The 18,900-nt window shown below is 42.0% G+C and overlaps 1 protein-coding gene across 1 annotated transcript in view; it reads left to right on the top strand.

Moving 5' to 3' along the window:
• Nucleotides 1-17,520, top strand: part of ENTREP1 (endosomal transmembrane epsin interactor 1) — a 31,440-nt gene extending 13,920 nt beyond the window's left edge. Inside the window, 10 exon segments of the mRNA XM_069777206.1 lie at nt 708-833; nt 1,568-1,675; nt 1,795-1,895; nt 7,608-7,737; nt 8,365-8,437; nt 12,926-13,081; nt 14,900-15,158; nt 15,160-15,196; nt 16,304-16,437; nt 16,439-17,520. Coding sequence (XP_069633307.1) covers nt 708-833; nt 1,568-1,675; nt 1,795-1,895; nt 7,608-7,737; nt 8,365-8,437; nt 12,926-13,081; nt 14,900-15,158; nt 15,160-15,196; nt 16,304-16,437; nt 16,439-16,508 — 1,194 coding nt within the window. The 3' untranslated portion in view covers nt 16,509-17,520.
• The last annotated feature ends 1,380 nt before the right edge of the window (nt 17,521-18,900 follow it).

The raw sequence follows: 18,900 nt of genomic DNA, 5'->3' as shown, positions 1-18,900 counted from the left end.
CTTTAGAAAATCCTTCTTGCCAGCATTATACACTGATTTCAACATCATAGTCATTTAAGAACTAGCATAAAGGATTTTTATAGTAATGTGACAAAGATAAACTGTTGAAAAGGACCTCTGTGGGTACCTGTGAGCTACCTACAAAAAGTTCAGTCAGTATAATCTGTGGGTGGGATTATTCTTCCTGGTTTGTCTCACCTGATGAGGACAATTTGTGTTGATACCTCACAGGAAGAGCTGTGAGGAAAAATTTAAGGTAAATCAAGTCATACTAGCTTTTCAGAACACTTCTACTTGAGGAAAAAGCAATCTGCACAAGAAAGGACAGAACGCAAAAGATTTTTCTCAAATGGCTGTCATAAGAAGTAGAAGAATATCTATTTATGAACTAGAAACTGTGGAATAATTGAAATTGAAGGATACAGGGTCACTTGGTGATAAAGATGATTGTGCGTAAAGGCTTGAAGGAGTTTAAGGGTTAATGTCTTGAGCTTATCAGTAATGCTTCCTTTCAAATAGGAAGTATGCATAATATAGCTTTATAATGTATGAATCATTGGCATAGCAAACTGTACAAATTTCATCTTACGAGCCTGGATTTCCAGTCTGCTTTGTGGTCAGAGGTATAGTTTAACATATATTATACAGGTAAAAATGTTGCATAAAACAGCCAATAAATTAAAAAGTGGAGTTTTGTGCTTTTAAAGGTGGATGTCGGTGAAAAGAGGGTTTGTTACTGCTGTGAAGATTTCAATGTCACTGAATGTATAGAAGATACTGCGCTGAAGCTATACCATCTGAGGCCATGCAGTGCCGCTCACTTTTATCTCAAGGTACGCTGTGCATGCTGCTTAACATGACTGCTTTGATAATGTCCGCACTTGTGCGACAGTGCAGTGCTGAGGTGACTGCTGTGTTTACTGTGAAAAATTCTGTTATTTTTCTGGTCTTCCACACTGGTCAGAAGCTCTTTATGGTTCTGTAACAGGGGTTTTTTTATCACCTCTGGGTTTTGACCAGTGCATTGCTGATTCAATATGCAGTTCTTGTCCTTCTGGTGTTTTAAGCAACCAAAACTACTGCTGAATTCAGACAAGATTGCGTGGTGTAATATCGTGTAAATTTTACCTAATGATCTGATGCCTTCACTGGTCTTTTGATCTTCTCAGCCTTTCTTGGCTTACAAACTGCTAAAATACAACCTCTAAACAGCATCACCTTCAAGTATAAAAGTGCTTTAACATTCCTTTAATGGTGATTATCTTACATCTAGTTTTCCCACAGAAAAGTTAAGAGGAAGGTTAGTGAAGTGGACTATAAATCACATCTGAGCAGTATTAAATCCTTCTGGATCTCTCTGTCAGGACACACAATAGGGCAAAACAATTACTCCAGTCCTGGAGATTACCTGTCCTGAAGACTTCATCACATATGTTTCTAAGAAGTAATTGTCATGGTCATCCTTGTGTTTTCTGTGTTTGTGTTTTACTTTTCTATTATTATTATTTTGACATTTACAAATGCCTTTATTTACTTTTTTTATTTCCATAATTTTCATGTTTTTCAGAAAGTTCTCATTGCTCTTTGTGCCTTGAATGCTGTCACCACCACAGTTTGCTTGATAGCAGCTGCCCTGTGTTACTTACTCGTTTTTGCAACAGGAAGATCCTGCCCTGTAAGTGAGTGCAAGGCATTGCCTGCTATAAACAGTGGTACTAACAGTATTACTAAATTACACAGTTCAGCAATTTTTTATATCTCAGAAGGTTTTTAACAGAAGTTTCATTTGATTAGGATGAATCTCATGTTGAAGACCAAGGTCACGTTTTGGATCCTGATGATCCACCTCCCTATTTTGCAACTTTTTATCCTTGTAATCCACGAACGACTTGCAGGTAAACCTCTACACTCTATTGCTTTCTTTTAGTGACTTTGGAAACACTGCATAATCTCAAATTTTTTTTTTTTTTTAAGACCATTTTCTCTGTTATTAACTGAAAAAGATTGGTGACTTTAGCAGGGGGCGGGGGGGGGAAGGAAAAAACCTGTTGAGTTAGGAGGCAGAGTAAATACAGGAGCCAGGAGCAACCTCCCGGCAAGGCTTGTGTGAGAGACCCCCAAACGGTGGCCTGGCCCCCACCACAGACCTTCCTGCTGGAGTGATCCCCTTCTCCCTCTTTGGCAATTAGTGCTGACTGAAGGGTATGTTTTGATTGTACTGCCAGGCCAGGTGATCACCACCCTTATCTCAGTGCTCGGGTGTGAGTGGTCAGGCAGGGTTTGCACCTGGTGTTATTGCTGGGCTTCTCTGCAGTGGCAGCTGCAGGATGGAGGAGTTGTGAGAGTGAAAGTGGGAGGATGAGCTCACGTATCAGAAAGAAAAGGAGGATAGTCACAAGTCACTGTAATCTCTCCCCCCCCCCTTTATTTTTAATTTATTTCTACAAAGATGAGGGAAGAAGGATCTGGAGGTGGAAAAAATAATAGCTGTATGAGTTTTCTTGTGAGTAAGAAAAAACGTGCAGAAAATCTTTGTGTTGCAGAAAGCTGCCTTCTTTGGTACAATTGGTATTATGAAACATTAAAATGTAAATTTGGGGCAGGGGGTTATGTTGTTTTGAAGAATAGGGGAAAAATCGTCTAGCTTGTCCATTAGCATCAATTCTGTTATTTTGCTGTACTGGGATTTACTAGTATCTATATTTCTTGCAATTCAGTGGTGACTTGTGGGTTTTGTTATCCTTCATTCTACAGGTGGTTATACACTCTTCACAGTAACTTGCAGGTTAGCTTTGTTTATTAGTGTCCTGGTTTCAGCTGGGATGTAGTTAACTGTCTTCCTAGTAGCTGGTACAGTGCTATGTTTTGAGTTCAGTATGTGAAGAATGTTGATAACACTGATGTTTTCAGTTGTTGCTCAGTAGTGTTTAGACTATAGTCAAGGATTTTTCAGCTTCTCATGCCCAGCCAGCGAGAAAGCTGGAGGGGCACAAGAAGTTGGCACAGGACACAGCCAGGGCACCTGACCCAAACTGGCCAGCGGGGTATTCCATACCATGGGACGTCACATCCAGTATAGGAGCTGGGGAGAGTGGGGGAGGGGAATCGCGGCTGGGGGACTGGCTGGGTGTCAGTCGGCGGGTGGTGAGCAATTGCCCTGCGCATCATTTGGACATTCCAATCCTTTCATTACTGCTGTTGTCATTCTATTAGTGTTATCATTATCATTATTAATTTCTTCTTTTCTGTTCTATTAAACTGTTCTTATCTCAACCGATGAGTTTTACTTCTTTTCCCGATTCTCTCCCCCATCCCACTGGGTGGTGGGGGAGTGAGTGAGCGGCTGCGTGGTGCTTAGTTGCTGGCTGGGGTTTCCTGTGCGAGCCCAGTGTGTGATCAGTGCGATCCACTTACTCCACGTGGCATCAGTCGTGTGATGTGTAGAGGACACCCTCCCTTTGAACATCCAACCCAACACTGGCAGTCGGGGTGCTAAGAGGAGTATGTAAACATTAACGACATTAGTTTATGACTCAGGAGGGGCTGCATTATTCTGCTGTGAACATATAATGTTTAAACATAAAATACCATGATGCTCAGGCAGACTGTATCACTCTACTCTTGTTTATAACTCCTGCTTTTTGCAGTGTGCAGGACTGTTTAGTTTATTTCACTGTTTCATCAGGAGTAGCGTGCATGACTTTCAAGACTCTGTGGTCCTTGCAGAGGTAATTACAGATCCTGGGATTACCTAGAAAATGGTAACACAGCACAGGAATAGATTTTAGAATGAAAAAGTGATCTAAAACATCCAAGGACTAGGGCTGAATTCCAAACATTACTAAAATCCTCCTATGTGAGTCTTGGCTCAAGCTAGTTATGAGAACAGAATGGTGTGCATAATGATCTCTTTGGAAGATGAGGTATTTATTGAACTACACTTGTCACAGTTCCCCTGCTTTAAAATGGGGCTGTCGTTCTTTGTCTGATGTGCTGTTCTAGATGGCTATCCCCAGAAGCAGTATTTCTCTTTGTCTATTTTCAGCACAGTAAGGGCCGCTGAACAATATTTAAGGCTTCTGTGGTCTAATACTGGGTAGCTACCTTGCCTGTGACTGCATTAAAACTTGTTGATAATAACATTTAAGTGATGGTGACATCCTTTTGAAGTCAGACTACTTGTTTCAAAGTTGTCAGGATAGTTATGCAGCAGTGCAGAAGTTAAAGCAACAGACAGACTTGATTTCCATTCTTGGCAAATGAGGAAATATGACTCACCCCAGGGTGTCCAGCAGAGATGGGACCTGGCCTTTTCTCAGTCAGCCTCCTCACACTTCTCCCTCCCCTCCCTGCCTGGTCTGTACACTGAACGCCATGCTGTGTCTCTGACTTTGCCTTCTGTGCCGAGGTCCCACGGACCCTGCATCCAAAACCTTTGTGTGAAAGGTGGGGGTGACAGGAACTGCATCCAAGGCAGTGAGCCACCATCTGCAAGGTGCACCTGGGGTGACTCCAAAACAGATACATCCCTTTGAGAAAGGAAACACTGTGGTCATCAAAACATGTGCCAAGGACATGTTTGGAATGGGTAGCTGTTCTCCTCCACATTTTAAATTGCAGAGCCAGAGGCACTGCTAGCAAAGCCAATTAATTGCTTTGTTCATTTGTTCATGGGAAAACTCTTATATTTGTCTTATTTAGTGGTAGACAAAACAAACTAGCACTACAAATATCTGGTCAACTCCTAACTCTAATCTTGATATTTCAAAAATAAGGGAACAGCAGTTGAGTTATTTTTCAGGACTGGCACAACAACATTAGCAATAACAGCTGAGTTCCCATGTGAAGAATAAAATATGTGTATTTAAGGGAGTAGGCGATCTATGTGGAGCAGCAAATCAATCACCTGGGGTCTAGAAATCTACCCTAGTCCAGTTTAAAGTACCATTTGGGGACTAGAGGCATTTGCCAAAGTGTGAATCTGCTTATCCAAGTCATGTATTCTCAAATTTAGTATGTGTCTCAAACTGGACTCATATGCTGCTGACATTTGTTTCTTAACCACTGAACGTGTTCCTGCTATTGAACACTGAAGTTTCTGGGAGGCCAAAGCCCTGATGCTGTTGTTCAGCTGAGGTATGAGTGCAGAAGGTGGGTGAGAGGTGGCCAAGGATGAACCTTCCCCCTTCAGTGTCCTGCTTACCAGCAGTGGTACAGAGCCTCCCCATGGTCTGGAGCGGTCTCTCGGCAGTGGGGTTCCCTGAAAAGTCTTTGACTCTTACTCCCTACCTTCCTGTATCATCACTTCAAGAAGCCGCTGGCTTTTTGACTAACACAAGAATTTGCCTTGCTTACATAAAAAGAGAGAGTGGAAATTAAGAAATAAAGAACAGATTGACAAATGTGCACATCCTGGAAATGACTTTTATATTAAGGGACTTAAGGGAATGCTTTTCTAGTTGCATGTTCTGTAGTAAGATTTAACATGATATAATTCTTGGATGCAACATTAATTTTCAAGGTGTGACTGAGCTGGGTAGGCCAGATCAGGCATGTTTAAAACCAAAACTAAGGTTCAAGAATGTCGTGGTTTAACCCCAGCCAGCAACTAAGCACCACGCAGCTGCTTACTCACTTCCCTGCCCCCACCCGCCCCAGTGAGATGGGGGAGAGAATCGGGAAAAGAAGTAAAACTTGTGGCTTGAGATAAGAACAGTTTAATAGAACAAGAAAAGAAGAAAATAATAATGATAATAATAAAATGACAATAGTAATAATAAAAGGATTGGAATATATAAGTGATGCACAATGCAATTGCTCACCACCCACTGACCAATGCCCAGTTAGTTCCTGAGCGGTGATCCCCCCCACCCCCACTCCCCCCAGTTTGTATACTAGACATGACGTCCCATGGTATGGAATACCCCTTTGGCCAGTTTGGGTCAGCTGGCCTGGCTGTGTCCTGTGCCAACTTCTTGTGTCCCTCCAGCTTTCTTGCTGGCTGGGCATGAGAAGCTGAAAAATCCTTGACTTAGTATAAACACTACTGAGCAACAACTGAAAACATCAGTGTGTTAGCAACATTATTCTCATACCTAACTCAAAACATAGCACTGTACCAGCTACTAGGAAGACAATTAACTCTATCCCAGCTGAAACCAGGACAAAGAAGTATATAATTTTGTGACCTATATTGAATGTAAGCTCATCATGAATGTACTGGAAAAACGTGAAGAAGTAATGTCAATGGAGCATCAGTCTTCATCATACTCCAAAATTATTCTGAAGCTTTTAGGGGCAGATGAAATAGGCTGAAATTAAAAACTATTTTAACATGTTGTGTTTCCCCCATTTTTAAGATGAAAAAGCAATGACCAGTTATCAAAACCTTTTCTTTCTTTTCCTCAAATTTCTCCATGCATTACCTCCAGTACCTTGACAGGGGCCTTTCACAAAAGTGGTCCCCAGTTCTCTTTTTGGAAGTTTTATTCTTTTCCTCTCTAAGCAGCCTTCTGTAGGCATTTCCATTCACTCTGTCCTTTCCTTTCAGCTTGCAAGAAAATAATTGTCACAGTCATCTTTGTTCCCTCCAGCCAGTGTGCAGAGAAGCCCTAAACTCTGGGAGGAAGGACTTGCTCTTGTGTAACATTTCTTCATAGATAGATTGCATCCACTAGTGATATATCTAAGTCTGATATGAGTCCAGGGAGCAAAACACATGGACTCATGTGTATTGCTTGAGGTTCCTGCTCAGTACCAAATCAGCAATTTAAAATGTAATAAAAAGCAGAGAAAAATTGAGACACTTTGGGTCACAGACTTCTCTGAAGATTCTGTGGGGAAGGTCCCCTTGGCAGCGCTGCTGTCGACTACTGCACTTTGTTCCAGTGTTAATGGACTAATGTAAACTTATGTTATAAAAATCAGCATTTGCCAAAAAGAGTTTCTCCAGGCACTGTTCTGATTTCTTCCTTCCTTCTACCTCCTAAGAGGAAGATTATACAGCAAAAGGTCTTTGGGATTTCTGCTGTCTTTAAGGTTTCAAAGAGCTCTCTGAAAACTGAGAAGTAAGATTAACCATGAGGTATGTTTGCCTCATACAAGCCTTCGTGAACTTATCAACTATAATGTTCTTAGTCAAGCATCATCACAAAAATAGCCTTCAGTTTGAGTCTGCCTTCTTCTGTGCAGTTGTATGTGAACATAAAATATGAGATCAGAAGTATCTTGAATTTCATTTATAATTAAGAATTTAGTAGTTCACAAAAATTAGAGCTAGGCTGTCGCATTTTGAGTGACCACCTGTATTTGAATCTCTTGAAACAAAACTGAGCCCCTGTGAAGTAAAACTGAAATGGGTTCCTAGGCATAGTACTGCCCAAAGATGTTTGAAGCTCTGGTGAACACATTGGAGCGGCACCTCCTAAGGAGCAATTTGCTGCCCTCTTCTGGGGTAATCTTTTGCAGGTCTTGGCGAGTTCATTAGCTGTGGTTGAGATCCAAAAATCTGAGTGGGCATGGGAAAGCCAGTGGAGTTTGGTAGAGGTGATGTTTTTCTGCAGATGGAAAGCTGTACCAAGAGAGTCGCTCAGTGTTGTTTGTTGCAGGATGCTTGCCTCTAATGTGATTCTGTTGCCTCATATTTACAGGTCACGAATCAAGGGCACCGAGGAGCTCTGCCCTCAGGACCCACCTCCTCCTTATGAAGCTGTGCAGAGGCAGAACAGCTCTGAGCAGGTATGGCCCACAGGAGTTTAAAGTGTAACTTGTTTTTCCACTATAAAGTAAGGTTGCATTGAGGCACAGTAAACGTAAGTCAGGTATCTCTTCATTTCAGAATAGCAGGAGACTATGTTTGGTTACAAATGCGGCTTGCTGTAATTTTCACTGAAGATTTTAGCTAATCACTTACCTTAGAGTTTAAAAGTTTTCCCTAGTTGGAAAACCCCGTCTGGGCATGGGAGAAGAAGCAAAATACACTGTGGAGCACCCCTGTTGAGGTTATTCCAGAGGACGCCTGTGCTGTTTCCTTGCTTTACCTCCCTTCCACACCTGTACTCCTCCTCTGTGGGACTAGGTCAGGGTTTTGCCATGCTCACTGATCCCTTTTCACTGGTGTTTTCAGAAGACAGATGCTTTTACCCAGAAAATATTCAACAGGATAAAACTGCCTGACCTGGATGAAGAATATTAATTTTAGACATTCACTAGTCTTGGTTTTGCAGTGGAATTAAACACATATCACATATTCACTGTGCAGTTAAGCAAAAGTGTTCACTTTCCAAGGTGGATGTTGCAGTTCTTAGAAAGTACCAGAAAAAAGATGGTGGCTTATGATTTTTCAACTTTTCTATTTTATTCCAGGAATGTGTGCTACGAGTAAGTGTCATGGAAGTTGTTGATTCAGGGGAAGTGAGTCACAGGCAAGCCTCTCAAGGTAAGAAGTACATTTTAAAATTTTTTCTAAAACCATTCTACCCAAACCGGATGACTTAATGTAGCAACAGCATTATTATTTCTTTGAAAGACAGCCACCGTATTGCAAGCCAGACATACAGAATTGTGATTGGCTTGGGCAGTAGGAAAAGGGATTAATGTTTAAAGTATATAAAAAGTTGTTTGCTCTTAAGATACAAAAAGAAAGACATATTTCCTTCTTAGTAATTTACAAGTTAGTTGTTGACTCTGTGTCCATACGTTTTAAGAAGTGATGTCCAGCTCCAGCACTTCCATTTGTTTTGTGTATGTGATGGTGCTTGTTGACATTTTGTTGCTGATGAAGATAGGAAAGGGATAAAATAATACTGTATTGTGTTGAGCTAAATGTGGGAATTACTTTAGTATTCAGCCTGCACTGGAAAAATTACTAAATAGTTTCTGCATACTGGTACAGGACATAACTAGACTACGTGTACCTTACACTCTGGCAGGCTACCTGAAACCTCTGAAAACAAGCACTTGGATGCTTCTGATATCTCATCAGTTGTGACAACCAGAAATTCAGAAGAGGTGCAGCAAAAAGTTTAGTTCTCAAGGACTTCTGTGGTGGGTTGACCCTGGCTGGACACCAGGTGCCCACCAAAGCCGTTCTATCACTCTCCCCTGCCTCAGCTGGACAGGGGAGAGAAAATATAACAAAGGGCTTGTGGGTCGAGATAAGGACAGGAGAGATCACTCACCAATTACTGTCACGGGCAAAACAGACTCAACTTGGGGAAAATTAACTTAATTTATTGCCAGTCAAGCAGAGTAGGGTAATGAGAAATAAAACCAAATCTCAAAACACCTTCCCTTCTTCCTGGGCACAGCTTCACTCCTGGATTCTCTACCTACCCCTGCCGATGGCGGGGGTTGGGATTAGTTCATCACACCTTGTCTCTGCCGCTTCATCCTCTTCAGGGGCAGGACTCATCACACTCTTCCCCTGCTCCAGCGTGGGGTCCCTCCCACAGGAGACAGTCCTCCACGAACTTCTCCGACGTGGGTCCTTCCCACGGGCTGCAGTTCTTCACAAACTGCTCCAGCATGGGTCCCTTCCATGGGGTGCAGTCCTTCAGACACAGACTGCTCCAGCGTGGGTCCCCTGCAGGGTCACAACCTGCTCCAGCATGGGCTCCTCTCTCCACAGATCTGCAGGTCCTGCCAGGAGCCTGCTCTAGCACGGGCTTCCCATGGGGTCACAGCCTCCTTCGGGAACACACCTGCTCCAGCATGGGGTCTTCCACGGGCTGCAGGTGGATATCTGCTCCACCGTGGACCTCCATGGGCTGCAGGGGGACAGCCTGCCTCACCATGGTCTTCACCACAGGCTGCAGGGGAATCTCTGCTCCGGCACCTGGAGCATCTCCTCCTCCTCTTCCTTCATTGACCTTGGTGTCTGCAGGGCTTTTTCTCTTACATGTTCTCACTCCTCTCTCTGGCTGCAGTTTCTGTGTGCCCCACAAGTTTTTCCCTTCTTAAATATGTTATCACAGAGGTGCTACCACTATCGCTGATGGGTTTGGCCTTGGCCAGCAGCAGGTCCATCTTAGATCCGGCTGGTATTGGCTCTGTCGGACATGCGGGAAGCTTCTGGTATCTTCTCACAGAAGCCATCCCTGTAACCCACCCTCCCCCCCAAAACCTTGCCACACAAACCCAGGACAACTTCTTATTGATAAGACTGCTGTTGCTTTCTCTGGGCACTTTGAGCACAAATGAAAATAGGATATCAAACATAAGTCTGCATGGTGACTGCTTAAAGTTATGAGAATGGAAAACAGGAAAAGAATACTGTAGAAAATGCAACTGTTGTGAAGGAGTGTCAGGAAAGTGTTTTGTTTTTTTTTTTAAAAAAGCTATGATGAAGCAGTGTTTGAGGTACTGTTTGTATTTAAAAACTTCCTTTGCAAGCAGGCAGAGCCAAGCACATGTGATAAATTGTACCCTTCTCCCCATCTTTTTAACTGGTTTGTCCATCTTTTTTCCTCTGTTTTGGGGGTTTGGGTTTTTGGGTTTTGTTTGTTTGTTTGTTTTTAAATAAAAAGGCCTGTAAAGAGACATTTAAATCTCAACCTGGCTGTTAAACTCTGATAAAGAAGAAAGTGAGCATTTTAATAAAGAAAATTAATGCTGCTTCTTCTAGATGCCAAGGCTTTCTAGGGGCAATGAATTTAAGAAAAGGAAATATGCTGAACAGTATCTCTTCCTTTGTTTTTCTGGGGGAGGTGTACTGGGTCTAGCAGGGATGGAGTTAATTTTCTTCATAGCAGCCCATATGGTGCTGTTTTGGATTTGTGACCAAAACAGTGTTCGTACCACACCAGTGTTTTAGCTCTTGCTAAGCAGTGCTTGTGCAGCATTGAGGCTTGCTCCATCCCTTATTCTGCCCACCTCCACAGCATGTAGGCTGGGCATGGGCAAGAGGCTGGGAGGGGACGCAGCTGGGACAGCTGACCCAAACTGGACCAAGAGATATCCCATGCCATATAATGTCATGCTCAACAATAAAGACTTGGGGGGAGTTTTCCAGGGTTACATTGCTGGGCATCAGTCAGCTGGTGGTGAGTGATTGTTTTTGCATCACTTGTTTTTCTTTGGTTAGTTTTGTTGTTCTCCCTCGCCCCCTGCCATTAAACAGTCTTTATCGCAACCTGCAAGTTCTCTCACTTTTGCCCTTCCAGTTCTCCTCCCCATCCCCCTAGAGGAGAGTGAGCGACCAGCTGTGTGGGGGGGCTGAGCTGCCTACTGGGCTTAAACCACAGCAGGAGGGTAATACAAAATGAAGGGACATGTTGGAATTGTGGCAGAGTAACTCCATGGGCTGTCTCAGCTGATGTAGAAGAACAGTCTATAAATAAAATCTGAACTTTCAGTTTATGCTGGTAGTCTGTTGTGCCAGGGCATTTGTGTATGATGCTGTGATTCCCTTGGCATCATCAGGACTGATCAACCAAGTGCGGCTCCTGACAGAAGTTAAAACTATGCACTACTCTGCCAGCAGAACCTGGCTGCCAGCTGCAGGAGGAACTGTAAGCTTCTCTGTGTCAGCTAAAATGGTTTTACTGACTTCAAAAGAACTCCTGTCAAGCAAAATGGGACTTTCCCTGCCGTCTGTGGTAGGAAGACGTACAACCGTCTACTGATGGCTGGGGATGCTTGGCAGCTGGTTTATATCATCACATAGTAGATATATGACTTTCCAGTACACACCAGCTTAAGCCAGTTATCTCTCTGACATCTGTAACATTAATAATATGAAGAATTATCATAAGATCATGAAATTGGTTCATTCATCTGTTTAGTAATTAAAAAAACCAACAACTTCTCCAACATACCAGCAGCACTGTACCTCAAGGACTGACTGCTAGCACAACTCCACTGGTATTAAAAAGTTTATATCGGTCATAGATTCTCTAATCCTGCCTCATTCTTGGTCCACCATGCTTTGTTGCTGGGTCCTACCTCCAGACTTCCCAGGCTGGTATCTGCTTTATATAGGTTGTGTCACTGTTTCTTCTCTTTAGAGATTTCAGGTTGCATTTGTGTAGGAGATAAGGTGCTATGCTCAACAAGTACATACCATCCAAGCCTTAATTTTCTGGAATGCTCCAGTCACTGACACATTTCTGTTAGAGTGGCAGCACAAACATTTGCCATGTTCTGGATAAAAGACTGTTTACCTTAATTTGGGTTTTTGCTCTTGCTTGAGCAAGAACATGATTTTCTGTAATATGCCAGGTGCCATCAGATGGAGATACAGAACCAGGCTTGGTGAGAAACACATAGCGTCATCCTGTCCTGTTCACTAAGAGGCGATTGTGGGAATCACAGAATATAATTTCACCCTAAGGAAAAGGAGGAATGTTGATTAATTGGAAAGAATCAACATATCATAAGAATTCAGGAAAAAATCTTTATTTTTAATAAAGAACCTCATGAAACAAGATTTTTAATTCCCTTATAGGAACTGATGACTGATTTACAAGCTACCTGATTGCAAACAGTGACTGACCTCCGTGACCATATGCTGTCATATCTTGGTACACCTGCTTATATGCAGGAGGATTTCAGGATCTGTGAAATTTAGTTTTGTCTCCAAGAAAGCTGTAGTACCTTTCCCTCTGATCAGGTAGTTTAAGGTGAGGTTTATACTAGGCACAGCTGGGGGGGGTTGGGTGTTGGTTGTTCTTTTATTTTGCTGCTCCAGTTGCATAAGGCTGAACGGGTTTCTGCAAATGTTTAAGCAGGCTTTAGACCAGTATTACTGGTGAGTGTGGGTATATGCACACATACATGCACCTCTAGGCTTTTGTGTCCAATCATTACAGATTTGTGGGGGCAGCACAAAAAAAAAAAAAAAAAAGGTAATAATCTCTAATAATGGCTTGTACAGATCTGCTTTATTCTGACTACTACTTCACCTTTACTATTCCTGATTACACAGGTGAAGAAATTCCTGAATCTTCCAGCAGAGTGAGCCTTTCACCTTCAAATGCAAGCCTGGTGCCTGCAGGAGTGAGCAGAAGAGCCTTCAATCAGTTGTGGAAATGGTCCGAAAGTGCCGAAAGTGACTCTGAGCTATGCTACTGGTTTCTTCAAGGTGACTTGATTTTCTCTCTCAGTGCTTATGTAATGAGTCCTTTAAAGAACATTTGTCAGAAGCTTAGTACCTTGAACCTAGTACCTGCAGAAATCAGCTACTGTCTGCCGAAAGAGTACCTACCTACACTACAGCAGTTTTCTGCTTTGCCCAATCTTCTCCACCCAACACCTTAGTCTTGCTGCTCTTTAGGCTTTCACATTTAAGAACAGGGTCTGTAGCAGTCATTGCTAGCTTGGGGAGGAGGGATGGATGGTGGAAGATGATGAGGAGGGAGCACATATGATTTCTCAGTGTATTTGTAAAATGGCATCTAAAAGCTTGCAAGGGTAGTTGTCAATGTGAACAATTTAAAGCAAAGTTAGCTTGGGTATTTGGTATTAGCCTATAAATTTGCACCCCTTTTCTCACTTCTCTTAGCATCAAAAAAACCCCAAACTCAACACCATAAACCCACAGCGGAGAGCTGATGAAGTCTGTTACAGCTGCTTGTCAGTGATCCAGTTCAGCTGCTGTGGGAAAACTGCTAGTGTGACTGCAGAGTCCTTGATTCTGGTGACTACCTTAATCTACTAGTCAAGAATCTTGCAGTTTTTATTAGAGGATATTGGAATCCCCAAAGTAGCTGCTGATACACATTAGCACTCACAAAATGTAAGCAGGGAGCGGGCATGTTAGTAACAACCATTTCTTTTGAATATTGGGAGTGTGCCTATCTAGATTACACTTAGTATTTTGTGGAATGTTTTTATGCCTCTGCTACGTCATGTGTTTTGTTTTTCCTCCTATCAACTTCCACCACAGCACTCGAGAGAATCTGCTGCTGAAGCAATAGTTGCATGACACAGAGCCTGTTCATAGCTGTGAAAGCAGAGCGGACCGTTTCTGCTGTAGAGAGACTCCATCAGTCAGAAGCATTTGGGTGCTTTAGGCTCAGTGTAACTGAGGTTAGGTCTGTTCAGCACTGGACCTGAGAGTTAAATACATAAGTGCTGCAGGAAGGGAACTGAGCTACAACAGAACAACTGAAGTTTCTTCAAGTTAGTTAGTGCTCTTCTTACTGGGAAGTTTTGCATCTCCTCCTGGTATTGTTGTGTTTGGCATAAAGCCAACATTAAAGTTCTTCTGGAACAACCTGTAGGTGCTCTTATTTATTTTTTTTTAACAGGGCCAAAAATTTGTGATTGTTATTTAGATCAAAAGCAGTGGAATTGATTCCCTCTTGCCCCTTGCTTAGTCCTTGCAAGGTAATTTTGAATGTTGAGGTTTTGGTTGTTTTTTTTTTTCCCCTTGTATTTCCACTTTGTAGTATTACTAGCTTCCAGCTTGACAAGCAATTATTTTCAGATATTTTGTAACTAGCCCTCCTGACTGATAATAACTGAAAGTTACAAAGAGTGTAGGAGAGCTCAAAGAAGCCTTCAAGCTTTGCTTAACCTGCTTTATATAACTGTATGTTACATTAACACTCAATGCTCATTTCAGGTCCGTTCAGAAAAGAAGAAAAATAGAAAGGAACCAATGTACACAAAACGGCAAATAGCTTTCCCAGAAATGTCCCTCCACACCCTTTGACATGTGATATGTACTAAAACACAGTCATGTATGACTCTATCTTATAGGCATTTTCTCTAGTGTAAATCCAATACAGAGTGAGCCTTGTGTGCCACCCTGACCATGCCAGACTGTTAAGTTTTACATGGTTAAACTCTGCACTGCATCATCACTGAGTCAGGATTGAAATCTCAGGGGATACTTGTTGTACAACAGTACTGTGAACCAAGTGGATTGTTTGCTTTGTTTGATCTTTTTCTTCAGGGGCAGTGCTCAGCTGTGAAGCTGCAACGCAGGCTAAATTAAAGCTAGAACTCTGCACTGTCATCTTGCAGAAGAGTTTGAGACCAAGAGCTTTGGCTGTGACAGGCTTTGAAATCCAGTGTTTGATAGACAACAAGATTTACACATACGTTAAACAGCTTGTGGCACAGAACCTAAAGCAGTCATCCAGCAGCATGAGCCTTGACATACGTGAATTGGTGGAAAATACCAAGTCTCTTTTAAAATCAGATGAGAAACATGGCAGAGGCTATCACCAGTGCCACCTTCTTTGAGCAGGTAGTTTTATTACTTGTTTTTGTCAGGTGATGTGGAAACCCGCTGGCCTTGGTTTGGGAGTATAGGTTTACATTTGCCACTGTTCTTTGTGTGTTGAAGTTTCTGAACCCATTTAGCTTCCTTCGGTACTTTAGTTTTATTTAGGGAGTGTGCAAGAGGCTGTGCAGCTATAATGTCTCTTTCTCTATCAGCCACGCAGGTTTTCAGAAGACTGAATATGTGTGTATTTAAAAGCTGAAGGAGATGGTCTTCTGTGGTAGAATCACAAACTGTAAATAACATGACAGTGTTTATACTGAGCATGGCAGGGGAGAGGGAAGAGATGTTATAAAGTATTTAGTATTATAAACTGGAAGGAATGGAGGCTGACAAGGACATTTTTATGCAAACCCACTAGAAGCAACTTTTTTTGATTGGCTCCCAGGATAAAAAGAAGGCCTAGTACTAAAGGAAAAAAAGGAGAAAATATGTGCTTATATTAATGGAATGAATATTCAGAAGTTTCAGACATTACAGACTTCATCAAACAAATGTTTTGGTGGCTTACAGACCATTTGGATAGATGAGCTGATTCATGCATGGTACAAGTGATTTGCTGTGACAACTGGTTTTGGTTTGAGTTCTCATGCAAAATACATCAAAGATTGTAATTTAGGCTCTACAGATAAAATGAGATTTCCCACTGCAGCCTACAGGCAACAAAAGCCTCAACAAATTTGACAGAAACAGCTGGAAAAAATTCCGTGTGAGAATTTAATTTATGACACTAGCCTGAAGGTTATTACAGTCCAGGGGCTTCTGCAGGAAGCAACATTTAAACTCTTATTAAGCAATACCTGACATGCCATGGTTTGGGGTGAGCTAATTTTTGTGCAGCTTTTTTTTTTTTTTTTTTAAAAAGACAACAGTCACTCAATTTCCCAAATGGGTTTGCTTTTTCCATGCCTCCTTGACAAATAGCAATTTTAGTCTCAGCTTTTTTTATTATTCTTTAAAAATAACAGACAACACTACAACTACCTTCTTTCTAATTGAGTAAGAAACTATTATAATGGAACAAAAACGTGAAAACAAATCTGATTTACATTTTTGTTTTTCATTTTAAAGGTGATGGCATCTGCTGAGCAAGCCATGTCATTGTGTACCTGTGTGTTACCTTTCAGACAGCACCCTAGATTGCTGTATCTGGAGAGCTGTGGTGACCTGAATACTTTCACCGCAGATGAAGATTAGCTAGCAGAGGAGGATCCAGACAGGAGAGCATGAACAGCTTCAAAGTCTTGCTGGCGTTGTCAGGGAAACTGTATTTTGAGCTGGTTTCTGTCTTTCTGTGTTTGAGCTGGTTTCTGCTTATTCCTCAGTAGAGTATTTCTGTCATACATACATGCTGCACAGGAAAATAATCTCTGACAAGTGGGTGGGAGAGTGTGTTGACAATCCATTTTTTTTATACCCTCACGCTCAGACTCCTAAGGGGAAGCTGGTTCCACAAAGCCTATTAATGAGATTGCAAGCTGGCCTTTATTTGGCTCTCAGGTGCAACTAGTCTGTTTGTGATAGGGTACTGTCCTATTGCATCTCTCCAGTTTATCACCACTCAGAATGGATTTGCTTTTTTAACTCAGCTTACAAGAAAGATGGCAGAATGGCTGCATGCCTTGGTTTACTGGGGTGAGGCAAGGCACATGTGCACTTTATATCGCATTGGAGAACAGGGCCAGTGTCATTGCCTGTGTTCATCTGGTCTGTGTTACTGTAGGTCCACTGATCTTCTATTTTTTTTTTTTTTCTGGCATATAGCAGTTTGCTTCCTAGTAGAGGTGCTTGCAAAGTACCAGTTGCCATCTGTGCTGGAATCACCTACGCAGCCTTCTCAAATCCTCTGCAGACGTGCAGGTGACCACCCAGCATTGTTTTGGCAGTCTTAACCACTAGGCCACAGTGACCCAGGAGCTGACACCCTCTGGCTAACAAATGAATGTATACACCAGTTGGCTCAAGCTGTTGACTGCAGATAGTTTGCTAAGCTGTGTTCTAGATGTATGCTGCTAACGCGGAATACCCTAAGTATTTCCAGAGGCTGGGATCAGGTACACAAATTTTATTTGCAAGGCTAGTTGTATCCTTCTGTGTCTCATCAGGATGGCTAAATATTCCTGCTGCTATTTTAACAGTAAAGTTTCATTTAAAAATTATTAAACGGCTTTCCACTGAAAACCAAAAAGCTTCAAACTGAGTTTTAATTAAGCTTGTTCAGAAGTTGAAACTGTGCAGTATGGCTTGACTGACTAAAGATGATAACTTTAATAAAAGAAAATGCTTATCTCTATACCCGAATGGATGTTTTATTTTTCCTGTCCAGTAGAGGAAATACATAGGGGTATTGAGTTTGCTGGAGCATTGGCATATTGGTACATTTTGCTTTCGGAAGTAAGAACATAGCAAGTAAAAATTGAGGGGTTTTGTCTTGGAGAAGAAAACACCACAAGAACACACTGCTTCATTATGCTGGCTTTTATCTCAGCTATGTTACATATTTTGCAATTCTATCACGTTTAAAACTCCAACTCTTCTTACATGCATCATCGTAAGTGGGAGTTCTTTCAGATCTTCTGAGTTAGCTTCCTTTTCCCAGTTAACCATTGCCCTTCCAGAACTGTGGAAGAGGAAAATTATGCATATCCCATCATTGCAAACTGTACTTCCAGTAGCTTTTGACAGCTCTTACCTTGCTGTCACACTCTCTATATAAACTCCCTGCAACCCTACTAGAAGAAAAGTCTGCAAAGGTCCCTGGGCTCCAAGTCAGGATGCAACATAAGCTTATGCTTCAGGAGACTTGATCACAATTCAGTTAATTGCTTGTTATCCCAGTGGAACAGGACTAAGCTGAGCTAAACTTATCAGCCAGTGGACAGTGCTTCATATAACAGGAGAGAAAAAAATCTGATCTCAGTAAATTATCTGCTTACCATAGCACTTAATTTCTAAGTGACTAGGTAATTACTCCAGGACGAGTGCCACAATTATTTATAAAACCTATCAATCAAGTTATTAGCCAACTAAGCTGTTACCTTAGCGACTGGCACAAAAAGAGATGCATTTTTTAGCAGGTCATGCTTTAGCAGACACTAAGAGAAACAATGTCGCAACAGCCACTGTTCCACCAGAGGAAAAGTTAGAGAAAAATACATATTCAGTCATCAACTTTTCTGTATAATACTCACCTTCATGTTACCACAGGCTTCTCTGCAGACAACAAGGAACAGGTAGGGCAAGTGGCTGAGGCCATCTGGAATCTGTTAGTCAAGAATGGGCTAGACATTCCATCTTCTAAATGTCAAGGTTGGGGACAAGAAGTCAAATTCCTGGGGGCATGGTGGATAGCTGGAGCAGTTGCGGTACCTGATGATACTCTATCAGCTATTGAAAAGGGACAGACTCCAGGCAATAAAACTGAATTACAACAGCTGTTAAGTACTTTGGGCTACTGGAGAAAACATATACCAGGGTTTTCAGTGATTGCCCACCCTCTCTATGACTTGCTCCAAAATAATAGGAAATGGGATTGGACTTTGCAACATAGAGAAGCCCTTAACACTCTGAAAAATGAGATTAAGGCTTATCAGAGACTAGGTCCATTGCACCCACAAGATCGATTAAGGGTGGAATAGGGATTTGCTGAACATGCCTCATACTGTGGC

Source organism: Haliaeetus albicilla, chromosome Z (assembly GCF_947461875.1).
Source record: "Haliaeetus albicilla chromosome Z, bHalAlb1.1, whole genome shotgun sequence".
NCBI lineage: Eukaryota > Metazoa > Chordata > Aves > Accipitriformes > Accipitridae > Haliaeetus > Haliaeetus albicilla.
This window is presented reverse-complemented; position numbering and strand designations above follow the sequence as displayed.